This window comes from Chamaea fasciata, unplaced genomic scaffold (genome assembly GCF_029207755.1).
Source record: "Chamaea fasciata isolate MVZ Bird 193981 ecotype frontalis unplaced genomic scaffold, bChaFas1.0.hap1 SCAF_1, whole genome shotgun sequence".
NCBI lineage: Eukaryota > Metazoa > Chordata > Aves > Passeriformes > Sylviidae > Chamaea > Chamaea fasciata.
In genome coordinates, this window is record NW_027094086.1 from 60,495,772 (window position 1) to 60,509,610 (window position 13,839).

Below are 13,839 nucleotides of genomic sequence, written 5' to 3' on the forward strand. Positions count from 1 at the left end.
ACTAGTAAATAAAATCTCCACTGCAGCAGGGAGCATGTGTAGTGTGTGGATCAGAAGTTGCTACAGGGGAAATAACATGGTGAAATATAGGACTTTTGTCACACATGTATGTAGAGGAGGAGGTTTTTGAGACCTCTTTTGGGACATCCTTTACACTCTTTGAACACCTCTCTGGAATTTAACATCTTTTAAATACAGGTATTTTGCTGAGTATATTGATGTGTCAGGAAATTACTGGATTATTGAGTTTGTAGCAAAGTGTACTCCTTTACAAGAGACAAGTGGAGTTTTAATAAAAAGCAGAATGGGGGAATATTTTAGACTTCAAGGAAACAGAAAAACAAAGCATAATGATAAAGTAGAAAAGTGAGCTTTAAATTCTTGATATTTTCCCCTAAGGGCTGGTTAATTCTTAGATTAAAATAATACTGTGTGTCTGAAAGCAATCCAAATACAGAGGATTTCCTTCCTTCCTTAGGGTAGTAGTCGTCTAAAGTTTTGCCTCTGTGACTGTGTCCATGAAATCTCCTTACCTTTCATTTGCCCTCCTCCCACTCTGTGTGTCCATATTTGTGAGGGAGGGTGCACTAAGCCTTTGACTAAATTGAATTTAGCAAATCACTGCCACATGAGAGCTGGCAATTACAGATTTCAATGAATGGCATGTATTAAATGTCAAACAGATGCAGAGATCCTTAGAAATCTACTTTTTTTTTTTTTTAACTAAATAAATACCCCACCTGTCAGGCAATCGGCAAGTTCTGTAATTATCTGTCTTTGAGCTCAATATCTTTGACATTTAAAAATTCTCCCCATGGTGGTGGACAGCCATTTATGCACAGGTTAATTTTACATGAGGACACATAACAGGGTCCATATAATAGTTTGCAATTTTCTTTTGAAGGACAAGACAAGTAGAAAGAAGAGTTAATTTTCTGATTCAGGGAGTAGACGGTTGGACACTGTGGAAGGACAGGGACCTTGACTGCCTGCCACTGACAGCTATATATCACCATGTTTGCACTGGGGAAGAAGCATGCAAGTCTTCCATTATCATTTCAAATAAAATGTTGGGTAGTATCAATGAAGGAATGAGTGTTTTTGCAGTTCAGGAGGACACTGCCCTTCGGAGAATGGTCCGGTTGCATGTGTCCAAGCACCTGGTGGGAGAAGAAGTGAAAGAAGCTTGGAGTTTCACACTAGATAAGGTGTCTGCTGTTGGAGTTAGTGCATTTAGTGAGGAGTGGTCTACTGCCATCAATGGTGGTGACTCAGCTGAAATTGCCAACTTTAAAATGCTCAAAAATAGAGGGTTCCAAACATGTTTGTGTAGCTCTGGATGGAATAGGAACAGACGGTTAGTGGGATGTTTGCAGAAGGAGGAGAAAGAGATGTTTGCAGGAAATAAAGGATTAATTGAAAATAGAACGAATAACTTCCTTTCCAGGTTTTAAGAACTTCCTGCTCTTTTTTTTCTTTTTTTTTTCCATTTATCCAAATTTGAAGTTGTGTGGACATACCACTGTAGGTAGCTTTTTAAATATAACTGTGTTATGATAGTCAGTTTACGTTCTCAGAGTTGAAATGTAATTTTGACTCAGAACCAAACTCCTCTCCTTAATCTCTTATTGCAACAGATGGACAAAGCCGCAGAAATATTTTACAGGCAAATAAGGAAAATGCAGGGAACAATTGTTTACATAAAGCAGTGTGGAGCTGATACAATTGTTTTGTCAGCTTTTTATTAAAAATTCAGCAAGTGTCTTCAAATTGTTGTAAACACAAGAAGTTATTAAATAGTAAATTTCTAAAACTCAATCTCTTAGTTGCTATCTATTACTGAATATTTCCATTTAGTCTTAGATATGATACAGTTGCCAGCAGGCAGTGATGCTCTGTGTTCTGTTTAGATACACAAAAATAATCTAGCCTTGTGCACAGAGGTACAGAGGGAAGGTGGGCTTTTAATCAGCAGCCAGTGGGCATCGACCATGTAACTGCTTTTCAAAATCTACCCCTCTGTCTAGCAGTAAACAAGAATTAGCAGTAAAAAATAGCATGCATGCTTCCAGCTGTTCCACTTAAAAATGTGAAAAATACATTCTTAGTACCTTCCACAGACCAGCTGAATGCACTTTATTTCTCTCTTCTAGGTTATTCTTCATAAAGAAGCACAGTGATTATAAAGAGATACAGTAATTAGACTAACTTTCACCTTCAATTTGTTTTTTCTTTAGGAATTATACATTGAGATTCATGCCTATACCGATGAATGATGCTTCCCAAGCACTCAAAACAAACCCTGAGAAAACAGAAGAGGCGCTGCAAAAGGTATTACATATGCCACCAACATACAGAAATAAAACCAGCAAAAATGTAGTAATTTTAAGTGACTGAGACTCCATGCTTGGCTGAGTAAGAATTCTGTGCTGGATTCAAGGATTGTTTGGTTTGCATAGACATATACATAGTAATCAAGGGCTGCAAGAGCTTTTTATTTCGCAGAATGCTGGGAGTGAAGGCTGGCGGAATGCAATGGTGTAGTGTCTGAATGTCATAATTTAAAAAATGCAACCTAGACCTGGTATTGCTGTGTGCCTAACTATGAAAGGGAAAGTTAGGAATGGCATGTTTTTTACATATGTGCCTGTGGGTATTACAAAATGTTTAGAATTACTGGTGTACACTTTTTATATTGGCATAAAAAGTGCAGTCAGCTCTGTACAAGACAAATGGTGCTCTTTAATTTGAGGGAGGATGAAAACATTTACTGCCTGTGTTTTATATTGTACATATAAAATTCACCCACTGTGTTGCCCTAAGTAAGCAACTGCACCAGCATGTTCTTTTGGATGAAAAGGTGTTGACAGTATCTGTAGCTGTTCCACTTGCATGAGTTATAAAACTCCCAGCTGAGTTTTAATATGGTAAATCTTGCAAGCTCCAAACAAGCCTCCTGCTCAATCAGGAAGCATACATTTCACATCTCTTTAATGAGTAGTTTTTCTTCAGCAAAGGTAAGGCCATAAAAACCTTATAAATAGTTCTTACAGATAACTGTGATTAAAAAGCAAATGTCTATGATCCTTATTTTCAGTAGTTTGAGTATTACAGGGAGAAGTGCTGGTAGGTATCTTTTTCTTTGATGCACAAAAATGATCAAAATTCTGCTTTTAAAAAACTGATTCATGGGGGATGAACATATTTCTTACATCTCATTTAATATAATTGGCCAAGTTCATATCTAGACTGGTAGGTGCATTTCTGAAAAAAATACTGGGAAGCTTCTGGCCATGGGGATTTAAATTCTGTGTGTTAATTAGACACCATGTACAAAGAGCATTTCCTTTTATTCATATCAAAGTTGCTGAAACTGTTAGACCCTGAGTTTGTTTTAATGTGTGGTTCAGGCTTTCTTTACGCAACACATGGAAGTTCCCTCTTAGAAAAGGTATCAGTGTCAGGAGTGGTGCTGTGAGCGCAACACAGGTGATTCCCTGCGGGCAGGGATGCAAGCCTCCCTGCATGAACTGAGCCTGGTGCCAGGGTAACTGCACTGACTGATTGATGGATACAGCAGTCACCCTCCCAAGCTCTGGTGTCTCTGCAGCACACTTGGCTTGGGGTGGGCAAACTGGATAAAACCAGGGATTTGCTATGGGCTATGGTCAGATGTTGCAGTTCTTGCTGCTGCTGCCACGTTAGAGGTGAACATCCCCACTGATCTCAGCCTCACAACCTGCTGGCCACTCCACTCATCCTGTTCTTCCCTCTCTCTTTCAGACCAGATCCATCACTTTTGATGAACCTTGAACATTTTTCTAATAGGTGTTTTTGGTTTCACTAGGTTTGATAGCAGGGTGAGGGGGTTACTCTGTGTGGCACGGAGCTGGCTGATAGTGGGTGCTTACTGCTGGTGACAATTGTGATGGTGTGTAAGTAGGAATCACTTGTCTCTAAACAGTACTTCTGTACTGCTTAGCTTTTATTAACCAGCATGTGAACTGAGGCTGCACTATCACTTAGACACTTTTAGATGGTTTATTTTCTCTTCAGCTATACTGCTATTCAGATCTGTGTCTGCAGCGGGCCAAAGACATCTCAAAGAAATGAATCAAATATCTTGAGTCATCATGATCTCTACAACACCTAACAGTTAAGAGTCCCTTCAAATATTTCTCAGACCAGGATCTAATCCTTTGTCAGCATAACTTGCTAAATTGTTCAAAATAGAATACTCTTTCAGAAAACACTGGCAAAAGCACAATGTTTAACCATATTTCACTGGTTTGTGAGTGAATTAATATTTGCCGATGTGGTTATTAAGCACCGAGGCGCACAAAATAAAGTTTGCAGATGATAAACAAATAATTAGGCAGCTTTTCTTGTCAGTCCCCAATTCTGACACAGCAGCAAAATTGAAATGACAATGTGAAGAGACAAATCAGCTTCCTAATCTGGCTTTTTTTCTGCTTTTTTTTCTTTTAGATAGAAAACTACTTGCTTCGTAACCATGAGACCAGGAAATATCTGCAGGAGCAGGCATATCGGCTGCAGCAAGGCATTGTCACTAGCACCACTCAGCAGGTGAGAATTTTTACCTAATGAACACCTCAGTGCCTAAAATCTGCTTGGGGGGGAAGTTCTCTCTCATTCTGAGTACTTTTTAAGATGTGGGTTATACTGTTTCCTGAGAAATAATAGTTATCAATGACAATATATTTGGAATATATTTGGAAGCCAAGCATTTGTGAGATGAAGGTCTTCAGTACACCAGTACCATGCAGAGAAAGACTCAAGATATTACTAAGTGAACTACTGTTGAAACCAGGAACAGTTTGGTTTGCTTATGCTCTACCTGTTTTATTAAAATTTAATGAGACAGTGTTTCGTTACTTAAACTCAAAACTGTACTCTAGCATCTTGAGAGAGAAAATGGTATATGGAGATATACTTGCACTAAAAACTGCAAGAGCAGTTGTTTTGTTCTAGTAGTTTTTCTGCTTCAATGCCACTTTTCCACCCCAATTTAATAATCTCTATATGAAATAAGTTTAAGGCTTTTTTGTAGCTTGTTCGTTTTAGTTGTGCTTTTCTCCAACACCACATACACATCAAGTTTCAGGAAATGTAATCTATCATTATTTTGAAATAAAGTGCTAATTTCTGTTACGTTGTGTACAATAAGGATGGATTTTAAAAACAGTTTTAAAAGAGAGCTGAAAAAGACTCTCTAGTATGATAAAATTGCATTATTATTCCCAGAGTGTATTTTTTTCCTGTCCAGATGTCCCAATGAGACTTTCTACTGTCTAATAATTAATTAGCTTTTTGTACTTGCAAAAAAAATACCCACCCAGAACACTTTGAAGAGCAAGAGTCATGTGGATCTGAAAAGGAGCATGCTGTGAAATTATTTCAGTTCTCATTGCTAATGATATAAGATGCTAGAGCTGTAGACTTGATATGATGGTGTGTGCACTCAGATGTTGCTTCAAAATGTCAAATAGCCGGTTCTAATGTATGCTAAGTGGGCTGATAAAGACTTTTAACTGTTTTATATCTCCCTGCCTCATATATCTTAATCAAAGCTGACTATGTGTCAGGCATCCTTAGTGGTTTGTCTTGTAAGATACAGATATACCACCTGCCCTGCATTTGCAGCATGTTGAATGAATTGTCTTGCGGGTACAGATTAAGTTCAATTTATCCCACTGTGAAATGTCTGATGGAAACTTCTGCTTTGATAGTTTAATTCCCTTGCAACTAGGAATATTTACATTTTGAAAGAATACTGCAGAAGCCTGCGCAGTTGCATTTTGCCTAGACTGGAGAAATCGCTGTTAGTGTTTGTTGAATGGGTAGTGACAGAGCTTTCTTTTACTGTCTGAACTTAACAGTTCAGAGGCCTTTAGACCTTAGTCTTGAGTATATCAACAACATTTTCAGCATTAAATTTGATCCAAAAACCAGAGTAACATTTAAGTAGGATAACTTGTTGATTATTTGCAGTTATCCTGGAGGTTACTGTGGGGGAAATATTCCACAGCATTTCTTTTTCCTGATGGTAAAGTTTCATTTATTTTTGCAATGCTTGGGGGTGTCTTTATGAGATGCAGTTCTTTCCTTCAATAGTATTGACATACTTCCAAGGTCTTATCATGCCTTTCCAGGTTGTTATATTGTCACTGCAAATCTCATCTTGCTACTATTGATTTTCTACCTGGACTGGATTAAGGTTGTGTTTGACCAACGTTCTGATGTTTTATTTTTTGTATTTCTTTTGTTCAAGTAGATGATTGACAGAATATGTGTAAAAGTGCAAGATCATCTCAACTCTTTAAGAAACTGTGGTGTGGATGCTGTACAGGAGGATGTCAAATGTGCGGAGCGGCTGATGCGGGATGCTAAGAACTCCAAAACAGTAAGCCTTTCCCAGCTGGCAATGCTGAGAGCAATTTTCTCTGTGCTTGCAGCTTTTCTCTTTTTGGGCAGTGAGAATAATAATATGTGTCACAAAAGAGTATTTTCTTCAGATGACCAGCTATAGGTAGTATTTAAAGGGATAATCCAATTCTAATTTATCAAGACTTTGATTTAGCCAAAGACATTTCCTGCTGTTTGTCCTGGTTTGAAGACAATGATAAGCCTCTTTTCTGAAGATACTCTTCCTGTCTTACAGCTGTTACCAAATCTGTATCACCTCGGCGGAGCTTCTTGGGCAGGAGCAAATGGTTCACTCTCCAATCCAATCCAAGAGACACTTGAATCCATGGCTGGAGAAGTCACAAGGGTAGTGGATGAGCAGCTTAAGGTCTGTGCATAGATGTGTTACCACCTCTCACATGCAGAAATAACTAAATCTGAGGTTTTCTGTTGCTAAATGCAAATGTGCTGCACTTCATTTTTCTTCTCAGGAGATTTGTATGAGGGCTAGTTATCTTTCCACTATTAGTTTCTTATAACTTTGGGCCTTGTTACTCAGAATTTTTTCCCAGTTGGAATAAAATAAAAAGTTGTTTTAGTGTTTTCAGTGGGCAGAAGGAGCATATATTGTTTATGATCATATTTTTTCATCTGTTAGAAGAGGAAGACTAATCAATTGCTCCTTCAGCCTTTTATAAAGGCATTTTCTCATGCACCCAAAGAAGCCTCATGCCCTGGAGAAAAGTGCTCAGTAGTTAAGGAGACCTAGTAGAGTGAAAGCTGCTTTTTTATAGACTCTATTGCAGAATTTTTTTCTCAGTGGTGACTTTTGAACCTGATGCAGGATTTCCACTTTACTGTCTGAATTGGGTTGCTTGTAGGTATTGAGTACCCAAAGAATTCGTACAGGCACTTTTACAGAAAATCTCACAAGTGTCCTGTCAAACCTCAGTTCTTGAAATAGATGACATTGATCTGTAAGTGTTCTCACCTGTGTGCTCAGCCAGCTCCTGCTCAGAAACTTGACCCTTCAGTTGAGTTTGTTCTTCCTGTGTAACAAGCAAAGAAGGGCCATCCATGCAGCCTGTGCAGAGCTATCAGTCCAGGAAGAAGACAAGGTGGAGAAATTTTAATGGCAGTTGGGATCTATATGGAAGCTGATGAATTTAAAAATATGGCTCTGGGTCAGCTCAGATCAACTTCTATTTATGACTAAGCTGTTTGCCTGTGTTCTGCAGTATTTAAACACTTTACAACCTTCATCTTCAGATTCTTTGATCTTTCAGTTGAAACATGAAAATGCTTCAGTCAGTGGGAATAAAATGAAGAACAATAATAATGCCATATTACTAATTACTTTCTTGAAATTAAAAAGTTAATGAGGAGGAAAATGGTGCTCTATTTTTAGTATGTTTCTCCCTTTCACCATCATAGGAAATAAGGTGAAGATTTCTGCAGACGTGAAAGTGATTTATCCATGAGATTCTTCCCAGTGGGACTTCTGGGGTATTATTGGGACAGGAGTAGTCAGTTCAGCCCTTTGTGCTGGGCTCATGCATTTAAATTTAAGTTCATCTTGGAGGGTCTTATAGAGGGTGAAAAAAAAAAGCCTCTTCAGCATTTGGAATGTTCATGAATTAATGTGCCTTCCATTTATACTTTTATGCATCTACAACAAAAGGCACTTTAGATCAGCCATTCTGACCTTTCCATTTACTTCTGATCTGTGTGGCATGCAAGTTTAAGTGGCTTACAAAAAACTATAAAGTCATAATGCTCTTTGTATACTCCAATACTCATTTTTAGTAATTTTCACTTAAGGTGTAAAGGTTTTCCTTTAAGTTCTATGTGTGGAGGAGGAAGTGTTGAACATGGATTAGAATTGTTTTTTTTCCCCAGTTGTTTAGGTCAATTCAAAACATCATAAGCAATTTATTATTTGTAAAGATAGATAAGGGAGCTCACATGAGGACAGTTCTTTTTGTAATTGTTGGGGGGAGGGGAATCCTGTGTGCTGTAAGAGGAATTTTGATTTTTAGTTTCCATAGCAACCAGAGCATGATTCTAAAAAGAAGTTTGGAAATTGGTTAAAGCCAATGAACATTTTTTTGGTAAATAGATTTTTTTTTAAATTTGGTTTGTTTTGGTTTTTTTAAACTCAAGGAAAGGAAGAGGAGTGAAGAAAGGAGCTAGAGTAAGGAAAAGCAGTATATTGGAGTGAGTTGAGTTGACCAGAGGAGAAATTATAGCAAGACCTGTGCCTTTTTCTTCTCCTGCTGGTGTCACTGTGGACACACGGGACCTGGAGATGCTTTATTCAGTCAGCAAAGGCCCAAGGGAAAATAAGAAAGACAAGCGGAACCTAGACAAACACAATTGTTTTGTAATGACAGGAGTGCTCAAAATATTCTTCCTAAATTTTAGTCCTAGTGCAAAGGGTACGTTGGCTCCATCACCTGCTCCATTTTTTATTTTGATATCATCGTCCTTCAGTCCTTTTCCTCACTATATCTTTCTCCTGAATGTTAAGATTCTTTAACTGTGGGTTGTACTTTGTTCTTTTCTTTCACCTGGTGACTGGTGCTTGCAGCCCTGTGACTGAAAGGTGAGCCCTTTCACAGTCAATACTAGTAGCTATGGCTTTCCATCAGTGAAAGGGTTGGGCGTGGAATTAGGAGGTGAGGAAAGGTTTCTGTAGATACCTCTGTAAATAATAGTGGTGTGAAATCAACAGCTAAAATCCACCATTGAAGAAATTATGTTCAGTTGTACAATTAAAGATAAGATCCAAACTCTATTTGACTTTTAAATTGCACATTCTCTCAGTTTTTTGAGTAAAAATTGATTTTGGAAATTTCAGGAAAGGTCTTGTTTTTCCTGCTATTTCCCAGTGATGCCTTCACACAGCGTTTTTTTCTCGTGATCCATTTTGAAAGACCCTGCTTAGACTGCAATTGTAATTCAACATAGCAACTCTATCACTTTTATGATTGCAATTCATCAGTAACTCTTGAGAGGCCAGGGAATTTTTTCACAATAAACTACACAATTGCAGCAGTGAATAAATGCTGTGGAAAAAATGGATGTGTCAGGAACTCTGGATTAGTAGTTTACTTGGCTCAGTTTCTCTGACATTTAAGTTCTTCATCCCCCATGGGGATATGGCCGCAGAGGCTTGAAAGTCTCTTAGTCATGCTGCCCCAGAATCTGCTTGAGGACTGAAGGACGGAGTGTGGGAAGAGTTCTTAAAGGGCATCTTGAGAACCCGGCAACAAGATATATTATTAGCTATAATGGCAGTTGTCCCTTATAACTCTAAATCAAACGTTGTTTAGATTGGACTTTCCTGTATGCTGTGGCCACTTCATGTTGCTTTGTTAGTTTTTTTCAGACTGTAGAAGCTACAGACTGAAAGATGCTGCTTTGAATCATTGAAATTTTTATGCAGCAATGGTGTTTTTTTTCTTGCTCATTGTCTGCATAAGGAAATTACTAGTTATGGTAGGGCTGTGCAAAGAGAAAAAATCTCTGATAGAGTGGAGTTGAATCTGAGATCACTTACCTGTGGTATGGAATTGAGAAGGAATAGGAAATCAGTAGAGCTTTCAAGGGGTGCAGTTCTTATTTTTACACAATTTCCAAATGCCTAGGTATGATCTAGGCTTGCCTAGTACACCATTCCAAGGAAATTTTGCTTCTTTTTTTCCTCAATTTGTTTTAAGTACCTTTTTCTGTTTGGTTATCAACCCTCAGTCTTATCAGGGACAAGTTGGCCTATTTCAGTAAACTGGGCTCTGGCCTGTTCCTGGCTTTTTTCCCACTGTCCTTTGGATTTTTCCTGTGGGGGTGACCATGCACTAGAACAGGCTGCCTGAAGAGGGTGGGGAGTCTCCCTCACTGGAGATACTCGTAAACCCTCTGTACACAACCCTGTGTCATGGGCTCTAGGGAAACAAAGCCAGAGCAGGGAGGTTGGACTAGATGACCTTCAGTGGTCCCTCCCAGCCTTTCACCCATCCTGTGGTTCTGTGTGAATAAAAATTTTTGGCTATACCTAAAGTTTGCTGTAGATTTGTATGTATATAAATGAGAGCTGTATATTAAAGGTTTGCATGCCAACTGCAGATCACGCTTGTAGCTACTTCTTAATATTCAGCTGGTACATTCCAGCCATCTACAGCATGCTGAGTTCTCAGGAGTCTCTCTTCCTCATTTACTGATGCTTACTACAAATTGGTGGGTCTGGAGCACTGATGAAAATTGGTGATTCAGGGCACAGTTTAGAGGGAAGGCAGCTGCAGCAGAGCATCCACTGCAGTGGTGGGTACACAAGGGAAGCTAATTTGTTCTGACAGTTCAACACAGAGAGATGCAAATGTTTCATATTTGAAAAGGCAAACAAGTACATTTGCAGGTCATTTTCAGAACAAGTGTGTTGATTCTCAAAGCTATAGTTTGTAAAATGTCTCATATTGCAGCTGGATGCAAAATGGATTGGAAAGCAGAAAGAAGAATTGTAAAAACTACAAGTGTAAAAGGGTCATAGTTCTATTTACCAGAATAATGCTGTCGCCTCCCAGCTAAAGTAAATCTCAATATCTAATGTTATTTTTTGCCTACTGTGCTGCAGACACTCCTTGAATCTATGGTGGACGCAGCAGAAAGCCTTTGCCCAAATGTAATGAAGAAGGCTCGCATCCGTGAAGACCTCATTGAGGCCAGCACTGAGAAGATTTCCATCCCACGCACCTTTGTGAAAAATGTCCTCTTGGAGCAATCTGGAATTGATATCCTCAATAAAATTAGGTAGTTTAAGAGACTAATCTAAAAATATTGGCATTTGGATTTTGGGTTGCGTGTTTGTGTAGTAGAAGAATTTTGGAATGCTTTTGGGACTCACAAGAAAATATATTACGGTATTCAAAGGGCAGGAAATTGTCCTACAGTCTAGGGAACTTAGCTCAGGTGATTCATATATTTAGAATCTCTAGGGATGTTAATTTAGATCATTAATGCATGTGCTCTCTTATTTAGTGAAAGATTTGGTTTGTGGTACACAAGCAATGTTTTCATGACTGATACCTTTTATATAAATCTTTAGTTTCTCACTTAACACTGAATTAATGTAATAGAAGGAAATTGCACTATTTACTTTGAGTGGTAGCACTGCTTTGCCTGTTGTTACATGTGGACTTGTCCTATAGCTGTAGCAATTGCTTTGAGACTGTGTGGGAGCTGTGCACAGCAGACAGACGTACTTAAAAAATGGAAACTTGGATATTCAAACCACAAACCTGGAGCAGAAACTATTACTCTAAATAACTCTTAGTTTATCCTGTTAAAAAAAGAGGCTTTTACTTGACCTTTTACTGCTTTTTTTTCATATTGAATGTAGACCAGAGAATATATTTACACAGTATAATGTGGTTGACCTGTACTTAAACCTTTTCAGTTCCTTTCTGCCTGATGTTTGAAAAGCATGACATTTTGCATTGAGATGCTGATATCTTTGAGGAGGAAGAAAACAGTAAGACTTGGGAATTAGTTTTGCAGAGTGCAGCAGAATAGGCAGGAGAGGGTGTTAAAGACTTCAGCTATACTTTCAGAGTGTTTAAAATGGTTCAGGGAGTAAGTTTTCTGCACTTCAGTCCTATCAAATAAATTTTGGCCCCAAGACAATAACACTGCCTCTTCTACATGTAGAAGCTGGAACTGTCTGTGAGGTGAGGGTACCACACTGTGATCTTGCCTTACATTATTTGAAATAATTGTTGGTAGCTGAGGGGGATTCCTTCACTTTCATTCTCTTCCCACTGTGGCTTGGCTGCCATTCCATCTCCTTATGAATTCCACTGCCTTTCCAGGGAGTTCCTTACCTTTTTCTCCAGGCTCTCTGTAGCAGTAGTACTAGCCCCAGACAGAAATAGCGTTGTTAATCCAACACAGCTCAGTCCACATATAAAAACCATAAGCCAGAATCATGTCACTTGCTGGCAAGTGTTAGTTGAAAGAGTTGGCGTTGAAAGCAGAGGCAGCAGAGGTGGAGCTTTGGGCTCCAGCTCAGGCAGTCGTGCTTGTTGGCTCCACATCAGCTGCCCTCCACTGCCAGAGCATTTGGTACTGTCACCAAAAATGGGACCCCAAGGGAGCAATTCACGGTACACATTTCCTTGAGAGGGAGTTACTAGGGAAACCTCAGCTCTGTGTGCAGGTGTGGTGGTGTTCCAAATATGTCTGTGGGATGGAAAAATGGCTGACGTGAAGTTCTTGAGACAGAAAGGGTTTACTTAGAGCAAAGTTGTGATGGTATTGGCTGAAAAACCAGCATTGTACGCTTGTCCTTACCAGCAGATCAACACAAAAAGGAATTGAGGAAATGAATGGATTGTAGTTGTTCAGTGGAGTAGTGTTATATAGGCAGCACTGTCCTGATCCCATGCATCTGAGATTCGTGTTTGTCTGACTTTGGTGGTGGAGTGTTGGTCTCTGAGTTTCACTTCCTATTTCTATTCAGCTCTCTTACCCAGTTGTTTTCATTTCATCTCATGGAAAACTGTTAGAAGCAGGTTAAATATGGTACAGAGGCTCCTGTGTTTATTGTGTGATTCATGAGTTTATTTCTGAAACCTGCAGTCATGTATCCTGACACCCTCTAATGTTTTACTTCAAATGAAATAACAGTACTGTGGATAATCGTCACACTGTTGAATGTGTAATAAAGAAGAAAATCTCTTGCATGAATTAAGAAATTCTCTCATTTTTAATCCTCACACAGTGAAGTAAAGCTGACAGTGGCTTCTTTCCTGTCTGACCGAGTTGTAGATGAAATCCTGGATGCACTTTCCCATTGCCATCACAAACTGGTGAGTTTTTTCTTGGTTGATATCTAATATGCCAGATCTCAACAATGCCATTTATATTCACAACTTTTCAGTTTTTCCTTTGACAGCTCTATTTTGAAATTGGTTTTATTTTCGTTGACATCCTGACATCTTTTGAAATATGATTTTGGGGCTCTTGCCTCTTTGCTATAAGAAAGATACAACCTTAGAAGAGACTGTGTTATATACTTGTCCTATTATCTTTTGAGCTGTTGTCAGATCTAGAGCTAAAAATGCCATCAGGATGGAGCATTCAGTCATTGGTTAAGAACAGTCCTAGTATTTATCAGGGTGAGAGTATAAGGCTTGGTTGCTCATGAAATGAGAGGTAAGATTTCATTCTTTAGAGTTCTTCAGGCACTGCTGAGACCTTGTTCCCTGAATGAGTATGTTTTGATGTTACCTCAGAAATGTAGGTATCAAGTTTGAAGAGAAAGGAGTAAGAATGTAGGAAAGAAAGCACTGTTACTTGAAGGTCCTGAGCTGTTGGGAGGCACAGATATTTATTACAGAGGCTCTTGCCTCATCAAGA

At 38.8% G+C, this 13,839-nt stretch overlaps 1 protein-coding gene across 4 annotated transcripts in view; it reads left to right on the forward strand.

Moving 5' to 3' along the window:
• Positions 1-13,839, forward strand: part of CARMIL1 (capping protein regulator and myosin 1 linker 1) — a 192,369-nt gene that overhangs the window by 134,680 nt on the left and 43,850 nt on the right. For all 4 annotated transcript variants that reach the window (XM_066184639.1, XM_066184652.1, XM_066184646.1 and 1 more), the window contains exons 23-28: positions 2,238-2,331; positions 4,489-4,587; positions 6,296-6,424; positions 6,683-6,814; positions 11,057-11,232; positions 13,202-13,289. In XM_066184639.1, the coding sequence (XP_066040736.1) occupies positions 2,238-2,331; positions 4,489-4,587; positions 6,296-6,424; positions 6,683-6,814; positions 11,057-11,232; positions 13,202-13,289 (718 nt within the window). The remainder of the gene's footprint in view (positions 1-2,237; positions 2,332-4,488; positions 4,588-6,295; positions 6,425-6,682; positions 6,815-11,056; positions 11,233-13,201; positions 13,290-13,839) is intronic.